We start from the raw sequence: 18385 nt of genomic DNA, 5'->3' as shown, positions 1-18385 counted from the left end.
TCGGAAAATTTGAGATCCTGCTCTCAAATTTTTCAGACGGAAAAAGTCCGATAGAGCCCACACACGATCGGATTTTCCGACAATATAATCCGATCGGACCTTTTCCGTCTGAATTTCCGACCGTTCGTACAGGGCATGACAGTAATAGGTGGTGACAGGTATGCAGGGATCGGGGGGGGGGTCTAAAATACCTCCAATCCCTCCTTTGCATTTCAAAGTATTCAGATCACGAAATAATGTATATTTTTTTAAATCCGGTGCCACTGGCAGCCAAGGAAACAGGAAGTGGCACTGCCTGGAGGAACTTATCCCGGGAATTTGAGTCAGAAGCGGCCCGGCCACTCCAAAATGGATTGATGTATTTTACAGATTGCATAGTAGAGCAGTACACCATTAGATGGTGCTGGGTACGGTGTTTGATCTGGCCCCTTGGGTGTATTGCCCAATGTTTTCCATACCCCGGCTCACATCAATTTACACATTAAATTTAAGATCAATTATTAGATATACCAACATTATTAAATTACAATTTTATATTTTTAACATTGGCATCAGTTATATTTTTATATCTTCAGTCTCCTATATGGAGGATTTGGTTCCACCACTTGAGACTCAAATCGAGGCGTGGTTCTTTGTTTACTATATAATGCGATGAGTCAATGCATTGCCCATGCCCCAGGACGACGTCCGTGTATGACGAAACGCGCGTCGGGAGGAGTGGCGTGCTGCCGTCATCGTGTTTGTTTATCTGAGTGGACGAGTGCTTGCAAGCCGGCCCGGGTTTTAAAATCTTAATTTTTTAAATTCCTACTTTTTTTTTATCCCCGAGTTGCCGTTTTATACTCCCTGGATAAAGGCCCTTCACTGAGCGGGCTCACGGTTTCTAAAAGCATGTAAAAAAAACAAGTCCTGCACTCTTAACCCCCACAGCGCTGCACACCGATAATGGTCCTCCCGCTGGTCATACCAACAAGCTGCTCCTTAATGCAGTGCGCTGACGGCTTTCCTCCATAGAGCATGGTTTTGCTTTCAGCCACCTCGTCGAGAAGGGAGGGGAGGAGAGGACTGGGGTTGGACGGGGACGCTCCAGAACGACACCCCCCTACTGGGTGGCACTGCCCAGGCCCCGCCCCATTTTCGGTGCAGTTATCGGCGCGATTTTCTTTTTTGGCAAAGCCGAAAAGGCCATTTTTGGGCAATATGTTTCGGCGGACGAAATTTTGGTGCATCCCTACTAAACGCCCATCGCCTAATAGCCCGCTGTCGCAAGTATGGCAGAAAAAACATCCTAAATGATCACGGAGTCCTTCCCTCCATGAGACTGTCCACCTTCTACCAACATTTCTTCAGTCTCTCGAATCCTTTCTTTGGAACTGTGTTTGAGGCCAACCTACCGTCATTAGACTGACATTCCATTTACCCCGAGTAAACCTCGGGATTGACCCAAAGTTACTCAAGGGAAGATTGTTCCTGGGGACCGGCTTCCCCCGCAACCCCCTGGTTCCCTGTGTTACCCGGTTTATTTTTTCCTACAAGTTACTTGTACCTTATTAATAGTTTTTTTTTTTTCCCTTCGGTTTTATTTTTATCTATCATTTTTACATCCATGTCCCCTGGCGCTACACCGATAATCGCAACATTCCTGTGGAACTCTAGAAAATGCAGAGCCTAAGGGGTCACCATGGCTCTCTTGAGGGAGCCCTCCAACTGGGACGTTTGCTACCTGCCAAGACAATTAGCCATATAGTCATGGGCGGCTATCTCGTCCTCTTCCATGGCCTGTGGCAGGTGTCATGACAACACCTATCACCCATATCCACTACGCTCAGTGGTGACGTGTGTTACCGAGTGGGGGGAGTGGGGGATATACCAAGAAGATCAGACTATGCTCTATTTGTGTGTCAACAGAGCTCAGACTAAGTTTATTACACTGTTATAGATAACTTATGGTGGGGGTGACTGGAGTGGTTACAGTGCATCTCTTATTTATCCATTCTATCTATTTTCCCCTGTCGGAGTCAGATTCCTACGTCCTTTCTAGGACGAATTGGGATTCCTTTGGGGGTAAAGGGCCGGGCAGGGATGGATCCCTCCCCAGCTCTAGTGGCACTGGGTTCTTATTGTACAATGCATCTTTTCTCTTTCCCTCTTCTTCCTCCCCATCCATCAGCAACAGGGTCTTGCTGGAATTACTACCTACTACTACCAGGATCAGATTGCCATGGAGCCCAGGAAGCCTTCCATCTGCCAGGGAAATAGTCTCTCTGGTAAGAGTACCTTACACATAGCACCCCATTACCAACTAAGCCATGACTGAAACTCCACCAACAGACCTAAGAACTCCGGATCTTCTCCCACAATGTGCAAGGACTCAACTCCCCAGTAAAAAGATGCAAAATAATGCAACAGCACCACACACCCTAAAAGCAGACGTAGTGCCAATTCAAGAAACACATTCCCTGGCAACCTATAATCCCTCATTCCTTCACAAACATTTCACTCAATTCCACCTAGCGAATGCGGTCAACAAGACGAAAGGAGTGGCAGTATGTTTTCGAACAGGGTTCACTTCTCACCTACTAAAATAAAGAGCATGACGGCCACTACGTTCTAGTAAAGGGCACAATTAACGGGCCACACACACACACAAAAAGTCAAATTCTTTGAAGCCGGTCTACAGACCCTGAAGCCTCACTTCCTAGGCACAGTAATCCTGGGCAGAGACTAACACTCCATTTGGCCTCTCGTCGGACTAGTCCAACCCCCAGACCCCAAAAGTCAAGAGACCCCTCCCCCAGACAAAGTCTGCAGGTAGCGCAGGCCATACACACGGTTTGGTTGACATCTGGAGGGAAATGAACCCCCGAACTAAAGATCACACACACACACACACACACACACACAAAAACACTAGGATAGACCACATCTTTTATTTCTTCATACGCAATCCCAAGGGTGGAGGCCTCCAAAATATCCCACTCCCCCTTATCTGATAACTCCAATGACTCTTACCCTCAGGGGCGGATTCGGAGAGAGGAGCCCCCTTCAAATGGCATCTCAATGAAGCTCTACTGAGCAATCCCACAAATTGCACAATCCTGGAAAAAGCATTAACAGATTACTTTTTGCTAAATGACATTGAGTCGGTCTTGCCAGGCACTCTGTGGGCTCGGTATAAAACTGAGAAGTAGACTTATCCAGCTTGCATCCCAAATTAAAACAGGAAAGAAGGGTAGAAATACAGGAGTTGACCGAAGACTTTTGTTTGCTCAGTAAATGCCACAAAAGCAACCCCACACCGGACAGCTTGGCTAGGCTCGATTCGGCGCGAGTCAGATTAAACCTCTCCCTCGCCACCTCAGCCAAGAAACATTTAAGATAGACAGGGGCTCACTTTTACTACCAAAAAGACAGGATAGGCTCTAAACTGGCAGCTAAATCAAGTCCAAAGACACGTACCCAGGCCTACCCCAAAATTCACACCAAGACGGGAAATATAACCCAAAATCCAATGGGAATCATGGACTCCTTCCATGACTTCTACTCAAAACCTATATAAAAGGACTACATCATACGCACCCCAAGACAAGAGAGGCGTTTCGCCAACACCTCCACTTACCCCACCTAAAGCGAACCCACCAGGAACTATTAGACAAACCTTTCTCCTCAGACAAAATATTGGAAGTTATAAAATCTTTGAAACTAGCCTCTGCTCCAGGATCAGATGGCTTCTCAGTCTGCTACTATAAAAAAAGGCAACTCCTGCCTAGAACCCTACATGGCTGGTTTCTTTAACTCTCTCCAGGATGGAGCCCCCCTACCTAGCGACCTGAACACTACACATACCCAAACTACCCTGTTTCCCCTAAAATAAGACCTAGCGTGATTGTCGGTGTTGGCTGCAATATAAGCCCTACCACCCAAATAAGCCCTACTCTGTTTCCTCAAAAATAAGCCCTACCCTGAAAAGAAGAAAGGGCTTATTTGGGGGGGGGGGGGGTAGGGCTTTTATTGCAGCTATCACCGACAATCACACTAGGTCTTATTTTAGGGGAAACAGGGTAGGGAAAGACAAGCGAAGTCGGTAATTATCACTCCATTTCACTAATAACGACCTTAGGATCATGACAAAAATCCTAGCGACAAGACTGTCCAGCTTTGTTGCTGGATACATCCACAAAGATCAGGTGGTCTTCATCCTGGGGAGACATGGACTGGACTAAATCCATAGGGCAGTTGATCTGATCTCCCTCCTACAATCCCAATGGGACGGGGGGCACGTCAGGAAGGCTACCTGTTATCGTGAGATCTACAGAAGGCCTTCGACTCTGTCCTGGCCTTACCTCTGACATTCTGGAACATTGGGGGTTTGGAATCAAATTCCTTAGAATTATACACACCCTTTACTCTAACCCAAATGCCCAAGTGTGTTTAATGGGGCATTACTCCGAGTCCTTTGATATCAACAGAGGAAAGAGGCAGGGATGCCCTCTATCTCCCTTAATCTTTGCGATAGCATCACTGGCCATAGCCATCAGGACAAATTCTGATGTAAAAAGGAGTTAAATGCGGCCAAGAAGAACATAAGCATACCCCCTTTGCAGACGATATGCCATTATTCTTAACATCACCGCTAATCGCTACCCCCAATGTTTTCCGGCTACTTAAGGAATTTGGGTATATTTCCGGTCTCCAAGTAAACGTAACCAAATCAATAGCCCTAAACATATCCGTCCAATCAAAACGAATAGACCAACTCAAACACCACTTTTCCCTTCTCCTGGGCAGAGGAAGCGATCCCCTATCTCTGAATCAAACTGACCAAAAGTGTTAGTACCCTATACACAGTCAACTATCCACGCGTTCCGCTCTCTTGAAGCAGAGCTGAAAATGTGGTCGAAGAGTGGCCTATCCTGGCTGGGCAGGTTTAATGCCGTAAAGATGACATTACTCGCCAGTCTACTACACCTCTTTCGTTCCCTCCCAAATCCCTATTAAAAAATCCACTTTGACTAAGCTTCAATCCAAGATTGTCATCTTCGTCTGGGGAGACAGGGGCCACCGATTTGCAAAAGAGATCCTACGCCAACTCAAAACCCAAAGGCGGACTGGGACTCCTGAACCTATGGCTTTACTATCAAGCAGCCCAACTGGCCCAATTTTCCATCATATATTCAAAGGACCACAAAACCAACTGGGTCTCCCTAGAAAGGCAGACAGTCCCCCATCATACGCTTGACTTTCTACTCTGGAGACCAGCAAAACACAGACCAGCTATCCTAGCTCCCACACTATGCCACTCCCTAGCACTATGTGATACAATACATAAACACACACAACTGATATCTCCCTTGAGACCCCCTCTTACACCTATTTCACAACCCCGATTTTCCTGCAGGGATGAATATATACGCATTTCACTGGTGGCTAAACAAGGGGCTTTTCAGGCTAGGACACTTCTTTACATCAAATGGCCCTTTATCATTAAGGCACTGCCTGTGCAAATTGGACATGCCAGTTTCCGAAAAGTTCAGACTTTCCCAGATCAGGGACTTCCTCCACACACTTTGGACAAGTCAGGTCCACCCAAAGAAACCATGTATGAACAATGGTGTTCTAGCATAGGATCTCAAATGAGTAGCATCTCCATTATGTACTCTTCCCTGGCAGACAAGATGGACTCCATGGCATACACTTGATCCTGGGAAGCAGATCTGGACATCCAGCTGGACCCTGACAAGTGGTTTCAAGCCTTCCACAGATCTAAAGGTATCGTTAACATCTCACTGATAGAAGTCAACATTTAAGTGTACACTAGATGGTACTATGTTCCCGCTAGATTATCCAGGATATATCCAGACGCCTCCCCTCTCTGCTATAGAGGATGCGGGCATGTAGGCACGATGCTCCATATATGGTGGACTTTCCCCCGTATAAGAAGCTACGGGAATAAATTCCTCCATGTATTACGAAAAGGTAACAGAGACCCAAGTTCCTCAGGACCCCACATATAAAATTCTCTTGAACCCTAGGGAGCACAACACCCCTAAATGCACACAACTTATCTTCTTCATGTGCTTGGGAGCCAAGATTTCCTTGGCAAAATCCTGGAAAAAACTGACAGTATCAATCTTGGCTGCCAAGCGGAAAATATCGTGGATCATGACCCAGGAACAGACTGTTGCAAAGTTGCTGGACATGGTCCAGCGCTTTGAGAGGGTCTGGGAACCATGGGCCAGACATCAAGATCCCGCTTTAGCCGGGCCACCTACATACATGAAGGAATTTCCAGGAGGGACCACATACCTTTTTCCCCCTCCCCTATCTCCCCCGCTTTCTCTTTTAACTCTCTCATGGTACATATCAACAAACTAGTTATCGGCATGTTGCAAGCTTAACACTTAGCTCTTCACAAGGCCATCTACCACCCAAACTGGATTGTCACGAGCAAAAGATAGCTAGCTACTTTTGATTGAGATCGACCTGACCCCAAGTGAACAACCTCCCTATTCTGGGGACTGTTGTGACCCAGGAGACTGCTGGGGCAGGCATCCCCCGGTAGGGGAGTGAGGTAACGGATGGGGCTCGTCATCGGGCTGAGACCACGGGCTCCATTACTCCACAGCGTGAACCCATACGGGTGGAGAGATTATCCCAGAGCGATGTGACCCTAACCAATTTTGATACATTGGGACCACTCTCCACCGTGGATCTGCCCAACCAGATCCCGTAAGTACGCAGTGGTTATAAAGGTCGAGATAAACACATTATACTTAGATAATGGACAGTCCTAAAGGACAGGTGAGCCAAATATACTACCTACACCAAATACATGTTACGTGACAAATGTTTATAGGAGCTTCTGGCCCCGCATGGGACCCCCACGTTGTATGACAACATGTAATTACTGTTACTATTGTTATACATTTCCAATAGAAAAATATTGAAACTGAGATGATAAAAACGCAAAACATACTGATAGCACATATATACGATTACTGCGTTACGCATAGAGATGTACACGCAGCTATATGCCAAGTATTAAACGTTGGATATTTGACCCTTACATGTTTGACACTCTAGTCAGGCTATGTTGGCCTGTAGGAGGGGGCATTATCTGTATTGTTACTTTTATATCTGAACTGAAAATCTCGATAAATATATTGAAACAGAAACCAAGGTTGAACTTTTTGGCCAGAATTCTAAAAAAGATGTTTGGTGCAAAAGCAACACTGCACATCACCAAAAGAACACCACACCAACCGTGAAGCATGGTGGTGGCAGCATCATGCTTTGGGGCTGTTTTTTCTTCAGCTGGAACAGGGGCCTTAGTCAAGGTAAGAGGGAATTTATGAACAGTTCCAAATACCAGTCAATATTGGCACAAAACCTTCAGGCTTCTGCTAGAAACGTCAAGAGGAACTTCATTTTTCGGCATGACACACGACCCAAAACATACATCCAAATCAACAAAGGAATGGCTTCACCAGAAGAAGATTCAAGTTTTAGAATGGCCCAGCCAGAGCCCAGACCTGAATCCCAATAAAAATCAGGGAGGGAGAGGAGGGGATCTGAAGAGGGCTGCGCACAGGAGAGGCCCTCGCAATCTGACAGATTTGGAGTGGTTTTTTTTTTTTCAAAGAAGAGCGGGCAAATATTCCCAAGTCAAGATGTGCCATGCTGAGAGACTCATACCGAAAAAAGTAAAAAAAAATAAAAAGTGAATGCTGTAATTAAATCAAAAAAAGTGCTTCATATTACATTATGCAACCGTATTATTTTTAGTTTTTTGATTTTTACTTCCCTCCACCTAAAAGATTTCAGTTTGTTTTTAAAATCGAGTTGTACAGTTTGTAGGTCACATAAAAAAATTAAAAAAGTAAAAATAATAATAATAATAATAATAATAATAATAATAATAATAATAATAAAAAGGAGGAGGCGTAAAAAGTTTGGAAATTTAGCTTTGTCTAATTTTTTTTTTACATCACAGAAACCCAATATTTTAACAGGGGTGTGTAGACCTTTTTAGATCCATGGAACAATGCTCCCATTGATGTCAATGCAGAAAAACACGTCCCCCAATTGACTTCAATGCAGAAACCCCAGCCACATTAATTACATATTTAACCACTTCATATCCCGCCCATGTGCATACGACGTCCGCAGGAAGGATCTCCCATCCTGGGCGGGCATGATATGACGTCTTGGGCTTCCCGGCCGTCTGGGGGGTGCGTGCCCCCCCACGTCACTCGGGAGCCGTTGCTCGTGCCCAGCGGCCACGATGTCCACCGAGCACCCGCGATTGCCCGTTAACCGAGGACTGTGGATCTGTGTGTGCGTGTAAGCATACAGATCCAGTCCTGTCAGGTGAGAGGAGACCGATCGCATGTTCCTTTAACAGAGGAACGCCGATCGGTCTCCTCCCCTTGTGAGTCCCCTCCCCCTACAGTTAGAATCACTCCCTAGGCAACACAGTTAACCCCTTCACCGTCCCCCCTACTATTAACCCCATTCACTGCCAGTGACATTTATACAGTAATCAATGCATTTGTATAGCACTGATCGCTGTATAAATGCGAATGGTCCCAAAATGGTGTCAAAAGTGTCCGATCTGTCTGCTGCAATGTCACAATAGAGATCCCAGATCGCCATTACTTGTAAAAAAAAAAAAAAAAAAAAAAATGAAAATATAATATATATATATATATATATATATATATATATATATATATATATATATACACACATATACACATATACACACATATACATATATATATATACATACACACACACACTGTAAATGCTATAACTTTTGTGCAAACCAATATACGCTTATTGTAATTTTTTTTTTTTTTAAACCACATATCAGCCTAAACTGAGGGGAAAAAAAAAAATAATATATATATATATATATATATATATATATATATATATATATATATATATATATATATATATATATATATATATATATATATATATATTATTTTTTTTTATTATTTTTTCCCTCAGTTTAGGCTGATATGTGCACAAAAGTTATAGCATTTACAGAACATTATATATTTATTTTTATTTTTAATATTTATTATATATATTTTTTTATTTTATTTTTTATAGCAAAAAGTAAAATAAATTATTTTTTCCAAAATTGTCGCTCTTTTGTTTATAGCGCAAAAAATAAAAACCACAGAGATCATCAAATACCACCAAAAGAAAGCTCTATTTGTGGGGAAAAAATGATAAATATTTCATTTGGATACAGTGTAGCACGACCGCGCAATTGTCAAATTGTGACAGCGCTGAAAACTGGAAATTGGCTTGGGCAGGAAGGGGGTGAAATCACCCGGTACTGAAGTGGTTAAAAATGTGTTTTTTTTTTTTTTTTTTGTTTTTTTGGCCAATTGCATCCTTCTGGAATTTTCATTTCGGTGCACCACTAAATTTATAACATCCACACGTCCATACAAACACCCCCCCCCCCCCCCCCACCAATCTCAGGAACCATTTACACACGGAGATCAGAACGCAGCACAAGCGATGGAATCCTAATTACGTAAAACGAATGTCCTTATAACAAACTCATTCTGCTTTTGGATTAGGAATGTCACTTAACTACGGCCATAAAAGGTGACATTTAATCCCAGAGGCCATCCGTTCATATGGGTGCGGGGGAGGTGCAGAGCACGGCATTCATCACCATTTATTAATTGTAGGATAATGGAGCGATCCCGATGTCTGCCCAGGTCTCTTCATTATGGACGGTGAGTAATCGAAGATCTCCGTGATAATTACTTCTTGAATCACGCCGGACGTTAGTGAGTGTATAGCCGGATCTGCCTGGGAGGTCATACCTTTATAGCGGTATCAGGCGTTCTTCATATGGACAATTACATGTATACAGTTGTGCTCATAAGTTTACATACCCTGGTAGAATTTATGATTTCATGGACACTATTTCAGAGAATATGAATAACACAAAAACTTATTTTTCACTCATGGTTAGTGTTTGGCGGAAGCCATTTATTATCAAACAACTGTGTTTACTCTTTAAATCATAACAGAAACTCCCCAAATGACCTGATCAAAAGTTTACATACCCCGGTGATTTTCGGCCTAATAACATGCAAACAAGTTGACACAAAGGGGTTTGAATGGCTATTAAAAGGTAACCATCCTCTCCTGTGATCGGTTTCTTTGTAATTAGTGTGTGTGTGTATAAAAGGTCAATGAGTTTCTGGACTCCTGACAGACCCTTGCATCTTTCATCCAGTGCTGCACTGACGTTTCTGGATTCTGAGTCATGGGGAAAGCAAAAGAATTGTCAAAGGAAAAAAAGGTAGTTGAACTGTATAAAAGAGGAAAAAAGGGATATAAAAAGAAGTCTAAGGAATTGAGAATGCCAATCAGCAGTGTTCAAACTCTAATCAAGAAGTGGACAATGAGGGGGTTCTGTTGAAACCAAACCACGGTCAGGTAGACCAACTAAAATTTCAGCCACAACTGCCAGGAAAAAAATTGTTCAGGATGCAAAGAAATACCCAAAAATAACTTCAGGTGAAATACAGGACTCTCTGAAAACATGTGGTGTGGATGTTTCTAGATGCACAATAAGGAGGCACTTGAAGAAAGATGGGCTGCATGGTCGAGTCACCAGAAGAAAGCCATTACTACGCAAATGCCACAAAGTATCCCGCTTACAATACAAAAAACAGCACAGAGACAAGCCTCAAACCTTCTGGCACAAAGTCATTTGGAGTGATGAGAACAAAATTGAGCTTTTTGGCCACAACAATAAATGCTTCATTTGGAGAGGAGTCAACAAGGCCAATGATGAAAGGTCCACCATCCCTACTGTGAAACACGGAGGTGGTGTTGATGTTTTGGGGGATGTGTGACCTACAAAGGCACAGGAAATGTGGGCAAAATTGATGGCGAGATGAATGCAGTGCGTTATCAAAAAATACTGGGAGGAACATTTGCATTCATCAGCCAGGAAGCTGCGTATGGGAGGTACTTGGACATTCCAACATGACGATCCAAAACACAAGGCCAAGTCCTCCTGTCATTGGCTACAGCAGAATAAAGTGAAGGTTCTGGAGTCGCCATCTCAGTCTCCTGACCTCAATATCATTGATCCACTTCTGGGGAGATCTCAAAGGGTGCCATTCATGCAAGACAACCAAAGAATTTACAGGAACTGGAGAGGAACGGGCAGCTTTACCATCTGAGAAGATAAAGAGCCTCGTCCACAAATACCACAAAAGACTTCAAGCTGTCATTGATGATAAAGGGAGGCAACACACGGTATTAAGAGCTGGGGTGTGTAAACTTTTGATCAGGGTCATTTGGGTATTTTCTGTTGTCATTATGATAAAAATAAAAAAAAGTGTAAACAGTTGATTGATAATAAATCGTTCAGCCAAACACTAACCATGAGTGAAAGAAACGTTTTTGAGTTATCATTCATAGGCTCTGAAAAATGGCCAAGAAATCAAATTCTGCCAGGGTATGTAAACTTAGGAGCACAACTGTACATGGATTCCAGCAGCTGGGATGAAAGGTGTATGCGAAAATCGGCAGACGCTCTACCAGTATGTAAGTACAAGGTGGGCCGGTGACCTCATCTAATCAGGTTTTCCTTTGAGAAGTAACATTTACATTTTAAACTAGGGGGGGGGGGCCCTCCAGATTTTCCATGGACTGGTACTAAGCCAGAGGTCTAGGAAAGCCCCTTCCAGGACGGGACTGGTAGTAAGTCCGATGGCTAACAAAGTCCTATCCATGACAGGGTTGGTAGCAAGCATGAAGTCTAGGGAAGCCCTATCCATGGCAGGATTGTTTGTAAGCCTGGAGGTCTAGGGAAGTTCGATCCATGACGGCACTGATGGATAGGACTTCCCTAGACATCAGTCCTGTCATGGATATGACTTCCGTAGACCTCAGGCTTTCTATGACGGGGCTGATAGAAAGCCTAGGGAAGTCCTATCCATGACGGGACTGGTAGCAAGCCTGAGTTTTAGAGAAGAAGTGCTATCCATGACGGGACTGGTAGTAAGCGTGAGGTTTGAAGAAGTCTTCTCCATGACGGGACTGGTAGTAAGCGTGAGGTTTGAAGAAGTCTTCTCCATGACGGGACTGGTAGTAAGCGTGAGGTTTGAAGAAGTCTTCTCCATGACGGGACTGGTAGTAAGCGTGAGGTTTGAAGAAGTCTTCTCCATGACGGGACTGGTAGTAAGCCTGAGGTTTGAAGAAGTCTTCTCCATGACGGGACTGGTAGTAAGCCTGAGGTTTGAAGAAGTCTTCTCCATGACGGGACTGGTAGTAAGTGTGAGGTTTGAAGAAGTCTTCCCCATGACGGGACTGGTAGTAAGCCTGGGGTTTGAAGAAGTCTTCTCCATGATGGGACTTGTAGTAAGCCTGAGGTTTAGAAAAGAAGTGCTATGCATGACAGGACTCGTAGTAAGTGTGAGATTTGAAGAAGTCTTCTCCATGGCGGGACTGGTAGTAAGCCTGAGGTTTGAAGAAGTCTTCGCCATGACGGGACTGGTAGTAAGCCTGAGGTTTGAAGAAGTCTTCTCCATGACGGGACTGGTAGTAAGCGGGAGGTTTGAAGAAGTCTTCTCCATGACGGGACTGGTAGTAAGCCTGAGGTTTGAAGAAGTCTTCTCCATGACGGGACTGGTAGTAAGCCTGAGGTTTGAAGAAGTCTTCTCCATGACGGGACTGGTAGTAAGCCTGAGGTTTGAAGAAGTCTTCTCCATGACGGGACTGGTAGTAAGCCTGAGGTTTGAAGAAGTCTTCTCCATGACGGGACTGGTAGTAAGCCTGAGGTTTGAAGAAGTCTTCTCCATGACGGGACTGGTAGTAAGCCTGAGGTTTGAAGAAGTCTTCTCCATGACGGGACTGGTAGTAAGCCTGAGGTTTGAAGAAGTCTTCTCCATGATGGGATTGGTAGTATGCCTGATGCCTAGAGAAGTCCTACGCATGATGGGACTGGTAGTTAGGTTGAGATCTGGTGAAGTTCTATCCATGGCGGGAGAGGAAGACAATTGGGAAACTGTCCGCCACGTGTCCCCAGAAATGTTGATCCCCCATCTACTTCTACATTGAGGGTTCTAGTGAACATCTCACAGGTTCCTGGTACAAACAGTCCTGAACTCCTATCCCCTCCCCCGTATCCGGAGGACCAACATGACCCCCACCTCCACATACCCATACCTGAAATAGTGGCAGCGGGCGGCCAGGATGACGCGATGGGCAGGGAACCTCCTCTTCTCCACCACGAAGGTGACGTCGCTGTACTCCTCGCCGTTGATCAGCGCTCCCACGTTCTCAGACAGGATGTGGACGTGGTCGATCTCCCCGATGGCGGTGTACGGGCGCAGGGGGTGGCTGTTACTCATCCTGACAGCTCTGGAGGGACGGAGAGAGAGGCGGGTCAGTACCGGTACCCAAAAATCACCACCCCCTCCCCCAACAGTCACAGTGTTATTATAGAGCCAACATATACCATAGCACTGCACAGAGAGCACTGAGCCAGCACCACAGGAGCTCACACTCTAATGTCTTCATTGCCCCCACACATTATCTGCATTGTAATACAAATAATACACAGATATAGCGCTGACATATACCATAGGGCTGTACAGAGTACACTGAGCCGGGATCTGCAGTGAAGAGGGGGAGGGAGGACCTGGGTCAGGGGTCACAGGGGTCGGGCAGGAAGGCAGGACCCGTCTCTAGGACACGTCGGGCGGACACACACTGACAGAACGACACAGATCACATCGGAGCTGCACTCACCACCAGCACCAGCAGCAGCCACTGACAGCTCCTTCCTGCGCCTCACTGCGCCCCGCCCACCCAGCGCTGCGCTTTACGTCTGCACGCTCTGTGCGTCTAATCACCAACACGGCCATGTTTAGTCCGGGCACCTTCCTTTCCTATAGGAATATAGGAGGAAACCCTCCGCTAGAGGCCGAACAAGCTTGTGTCTCCGCCCCCCAAAATAATGGCTGCCAAGGCCCGTCCCTCAGGAATCTCCGCTGGCTGCTGTGATTGGTGAACTGATCTCCAGCACAGTCCGCTCTGTTATTCCATTCTGCATTTTTATTGACAAATTATTATTTCTCTTATTACTGTATTATTATTGATACAATATTATTTTTATTATTAATAATAATGATAATAGATTTGCCAACCTGTGACCTTGTTCCTTTACATAAAAAAATATTACTATTCATTTTTATTATTTTTATTTATTATTATTATTATTATTGATTTATTATTGTTATTTTTATTATTAATAATAATAATACAAATAATAATTTATAATAATAATAATTACATTATTATTGGTAATGATGTATTTTTTTTTTTTTTATTATTATTATTGTTAATTGTATTTTTTATTTTTATTTTTTATTATACCGGATCCAACATTTTGCACAGCGCTTGATATACTAGATCTGCCAACCTGTGACTTTGTTCTTGTTCTTTATATAAAAAAAATATTATTATTGTTATTATTATTATTATTATTAATATTTTAACAATAATAAATCCCTCATAATAATAATAAAGACATTATTATAGTTAATACGTTATTTCTATTATTTTTGTATTATTATTATTGTTCATTTTATTTTATATTATATAGGATTATATAGAGCCAACAGCACTTGATCTGCTAGATCTGCCAACCAGTGACCTTGTTCCTGTTCTTTATATATATATATAAAAAAATTATATATATATATATATATATATATATATATATATATATATATATATATATATATATATATATATATATATATATATTATTACTATTATTATTATAGGTAAATTATTATTATTATTATTATTATTATTATTATTATTTTAGCAATAATAGTAATAATAAATGCATAATAATATTAATTACATTATTATTTTTAATAAGTTATTATTATTGTTCATTTTATTGTTTATAATAAAGGATTATATAGAGCCAACAGTTTGCAAAGTGCTTGATCTCCTAGATCTGCCCACTTGTGACCTTGTTCCTGTTCCTTATTAAAAAAAAAAAAATATTATTATTATTATTATTGGTAAATTATTATTATTATTATTATTATTATTATTATTATTATTATTATTAATACTTTATCAATAATAATAAATTTATATTTATTATTTTATTTTATATATTTTATATATATGTTTTATATATATATATATATATATATATATATATATATATATATATATATATATATATATATATATATATATATATATATATATATATATATATATATATATATATCTTTTTTTTATTACTATTATTATTATTATTGGTAAATTATTAGTATTAGTATTATTATTAATATTTTAGCAATAACAGTAATAATAAATCCATAGTAATAATAATATTAATAATTACATTATAATTCTTATTAAGTTATTATTATTTTTATTATTATGATTGTCCATTTTAATTGTTTATTATACAGGATTTCATAGCGTCAACAGCTTGCACAGCACTTGATCTCCTAGATCTGCCAACTCGTAACCTTGTTCCTGTTCTTTATATTAAAAAAAAAAATATATATATATATATATATATATATATATATATATATATATATATACCATAATATATAATAATATTATTATTATTATTATCAATAATAATTTATCAATAATTCTTATTAAGTTATTATTATTTTTATTATTATGATTGTCCATTTTAATTGTTTATTATACAGGATTTCATAGCGTCAACAGCTTCCACAGCACTTGATCTCCTAGATCTGCCAACTCGTAACCTTGTTCCTGTTCTTTATATTAAAAAAAAAAAAAAAAAAATATATATATATATATATATATATATATATATATATATATATACCATAATATATAATAATATTATTATTATTATTATCAATAATAATTTATCAATAATATTATTAATAATAATAATAATAATAATTATATATATATATATATATAATTATTATTATTATTAATATTATTATTATTATTATTATTAATATTATTGATAAATTATTATTGATAATAATAATATTAATAAGAATTATTATTATTAATTTTGTATTAAATAATAATAATAACAATTGTATTATTGCTAATAATGTATTATTATTAATTTTGTTATTATAATTATTGTTAATGTTACTGATTATTATACAGGGTTATAAAACGCCAGCAGTTTGCATAGCACTGGTATAAGAATATATAAAAAAAAATATATATGTATATATATATATATATATATATATATATATATATATATATATATATATATATATATATATATATATATGTATATGTATATATATATATATATATATATATATATGTATATGTATATATATATATATATATATATATATATATATATATATATATATATGTATATATATATATATATATATATATATATATATGAAAATCCCGCTCTTGTGGAGAGATACCAATGGAAAAGAATTGCTGCCTCTACCAATATGCCCACCTAAGTGGAAATAGAATGAATGAAAATAAGAGGGTAGGAGTGGGCGCTGTTCTGGGGTGGAGTATTTTACCCCCCCCCTCCCAGCTTATGAAGGGTCCCTAAGTTTGTTGAGTGAATCTCTATTCCTAATGTGATGGATGTGCGGAGGATGTCCATGTAATACTAAAAACCAAACCTAATAAATGTGCAAACTTGTTATGCTAATGTGCCGGGTAATTATTGCAGCAATCTAGAGCAGTGCTGTTGGAATGCCGACGTACAGACACTCCGACCAGTGATTAGTGTCTTCCTTGTGTACACAAACCACAATACTACAAATCACAATCTGATGTGATATAAAAAAATATAAATATCGCACATAGACAGCAATGACATCACATAAACCAACATGAAACACTCATAACGTCCTCCAGTAAAGCGCTAGGGACCGGGGGGAGGAGCCTTTTATTTTTATTATTTTATTTCATCTCTGTCACAATTGCACTAGTACAGCTACAATCACCCCAAGTATTTTATTTTATTTTATTTTATCTTATTTTTCAAATTTTTTTTTTTTGGTTTGTTCTAAGTTCTACTAAAAGCATGTTTATATGTGCCTAAGTGACTGCATCACATGTACATACATGTCGAATCTGTGTATCTGTGTACAGTTCAGCTGTGGAGGGATATGTTTACCTTCTTATTATAACTCATTCTTGTCAATAAAAAAAGTTTTGATTAAAAAATAAAAAAAATAAATAAAAAAAAAGTGTTATGAAGTTAAAAAGTAAAAAATATTTAAAGTGACAGGTGCTCTTCAAAGACTGTATTCTGTGCTTCTTAGAGGTGCCCCATAAGAAACGCACTCACCGGAACCATTCACCCCACACGGGGGGTATTTCCCCTTCACAGTATTTGCCCCCTGTGTAGCACACAGAAAACCCTTCCGTGTTTGCGGCGTAAGGCATAAAATAATCTCACATTCATAAAATAAACATACTCACATTCGGTCTGCTTTTACAGAGCTTTGCATAAAAACAGGAAGCCGGGGGGGAATTTGCGTTCCACGGCTCAAAACCCGTAAGTGATGCAAAGACGCTGTTAGCTCCGCCCAGCACGTTTCGTCGCTGGGACGTCATCTGGAGTGCTTGATCTGCCAGCCTGTGACTTTGTTCCTCTTCTTTACATTTAAAAAAAAAATATATTATTATTATTATTGATACATTATTATTATTAATAATAATAAGAATTTATCATAGTAATAATTTTTCACTAATACATTATTATTGTTAATAATTTAGTAATATTATTATTATAATTATTGTTAATTTTATTGTTTATTATACAGGATTATATAGCACCCACAGTTTGCTCAGTGCTTGATCTGCCAACCTGTGACTTTGTTCCTGTTCTTTACATAAAAAAATGATTACGATTATTACTGCTAAATTATTATTAATAATAAAATGTATCAATAATAATAATAATAATATTAATAATTTTCACGAATAATACATTATTATTGTTAATAATTTACTAATATTATTTTATTATTATAATTATTGTTAATTTTATTGTTTATTATACAGGATTGTATAGCGCCAAAATTTTGCACAGCGCTTGATCTGCCAACCTGTGACTTTGTTCCTGTTCTTTACATAAAAAAATGATTATGATTATTACTGCTAAATTATTATTAATAATAAAATGTATCAATAATAATATTAATAATCTTTAACTAATAATGCGTTATTATTGTTAATCATTTACTAATATTATTTTTTTATTATTATTATAATTATTGTTAATTTTATTGTTTATTATACAGGATTATATAACACCAACAGTTTGCACAGTGCTTGATCTGCCAACCTGTGACTT

The 18385-nt window shown here is 39.7% G+C and overlaps 1 protein-coding gene across 1 annotated transcript in view; it reads right to left on the bottom strand.

The window, feature by feature from the left end:
• Positions 1–13898, bottom strand: part of BTBD9 (BTB domain containing 9) — a 223401-nt gene extending 209503 nt beyond the window's left edge. The window contains 2 exon segments of the mRNA XM_077485389.1: positions 13225–13419; positions 13810–13898. Coding sequence (XP_077341515.1) covers positions 13225–13409 — 185 coding nt within the window. The 5' untranslated portion in view covers positions 13410–13419; positions 13810–13898.
• Between the last annotated feature and the right edge of the window lie 4487 nt (positions 13899–18385).

Source organism: Lithobates pipiens, unplaced genomic scaffold, assembly GCF_037356315.1.
Source record: "Lithobates pipiens isolate NorthernLeopardFrog02 unplaced genomic scaffold, aLitPip1_a1.2 Scaffold_18, whole genome shotgun sequence".
NCBI lineage: Eukaryota > Metazoa > Chordata > Amphibia > Anura > Ranidae > Lithobates > Lithobates pipiens.
The sequence above is the reverse complement of the archived record's forward strand: the minus strand, read 5'-3'. Positions and strand labels throughout refer to the sequence as shown.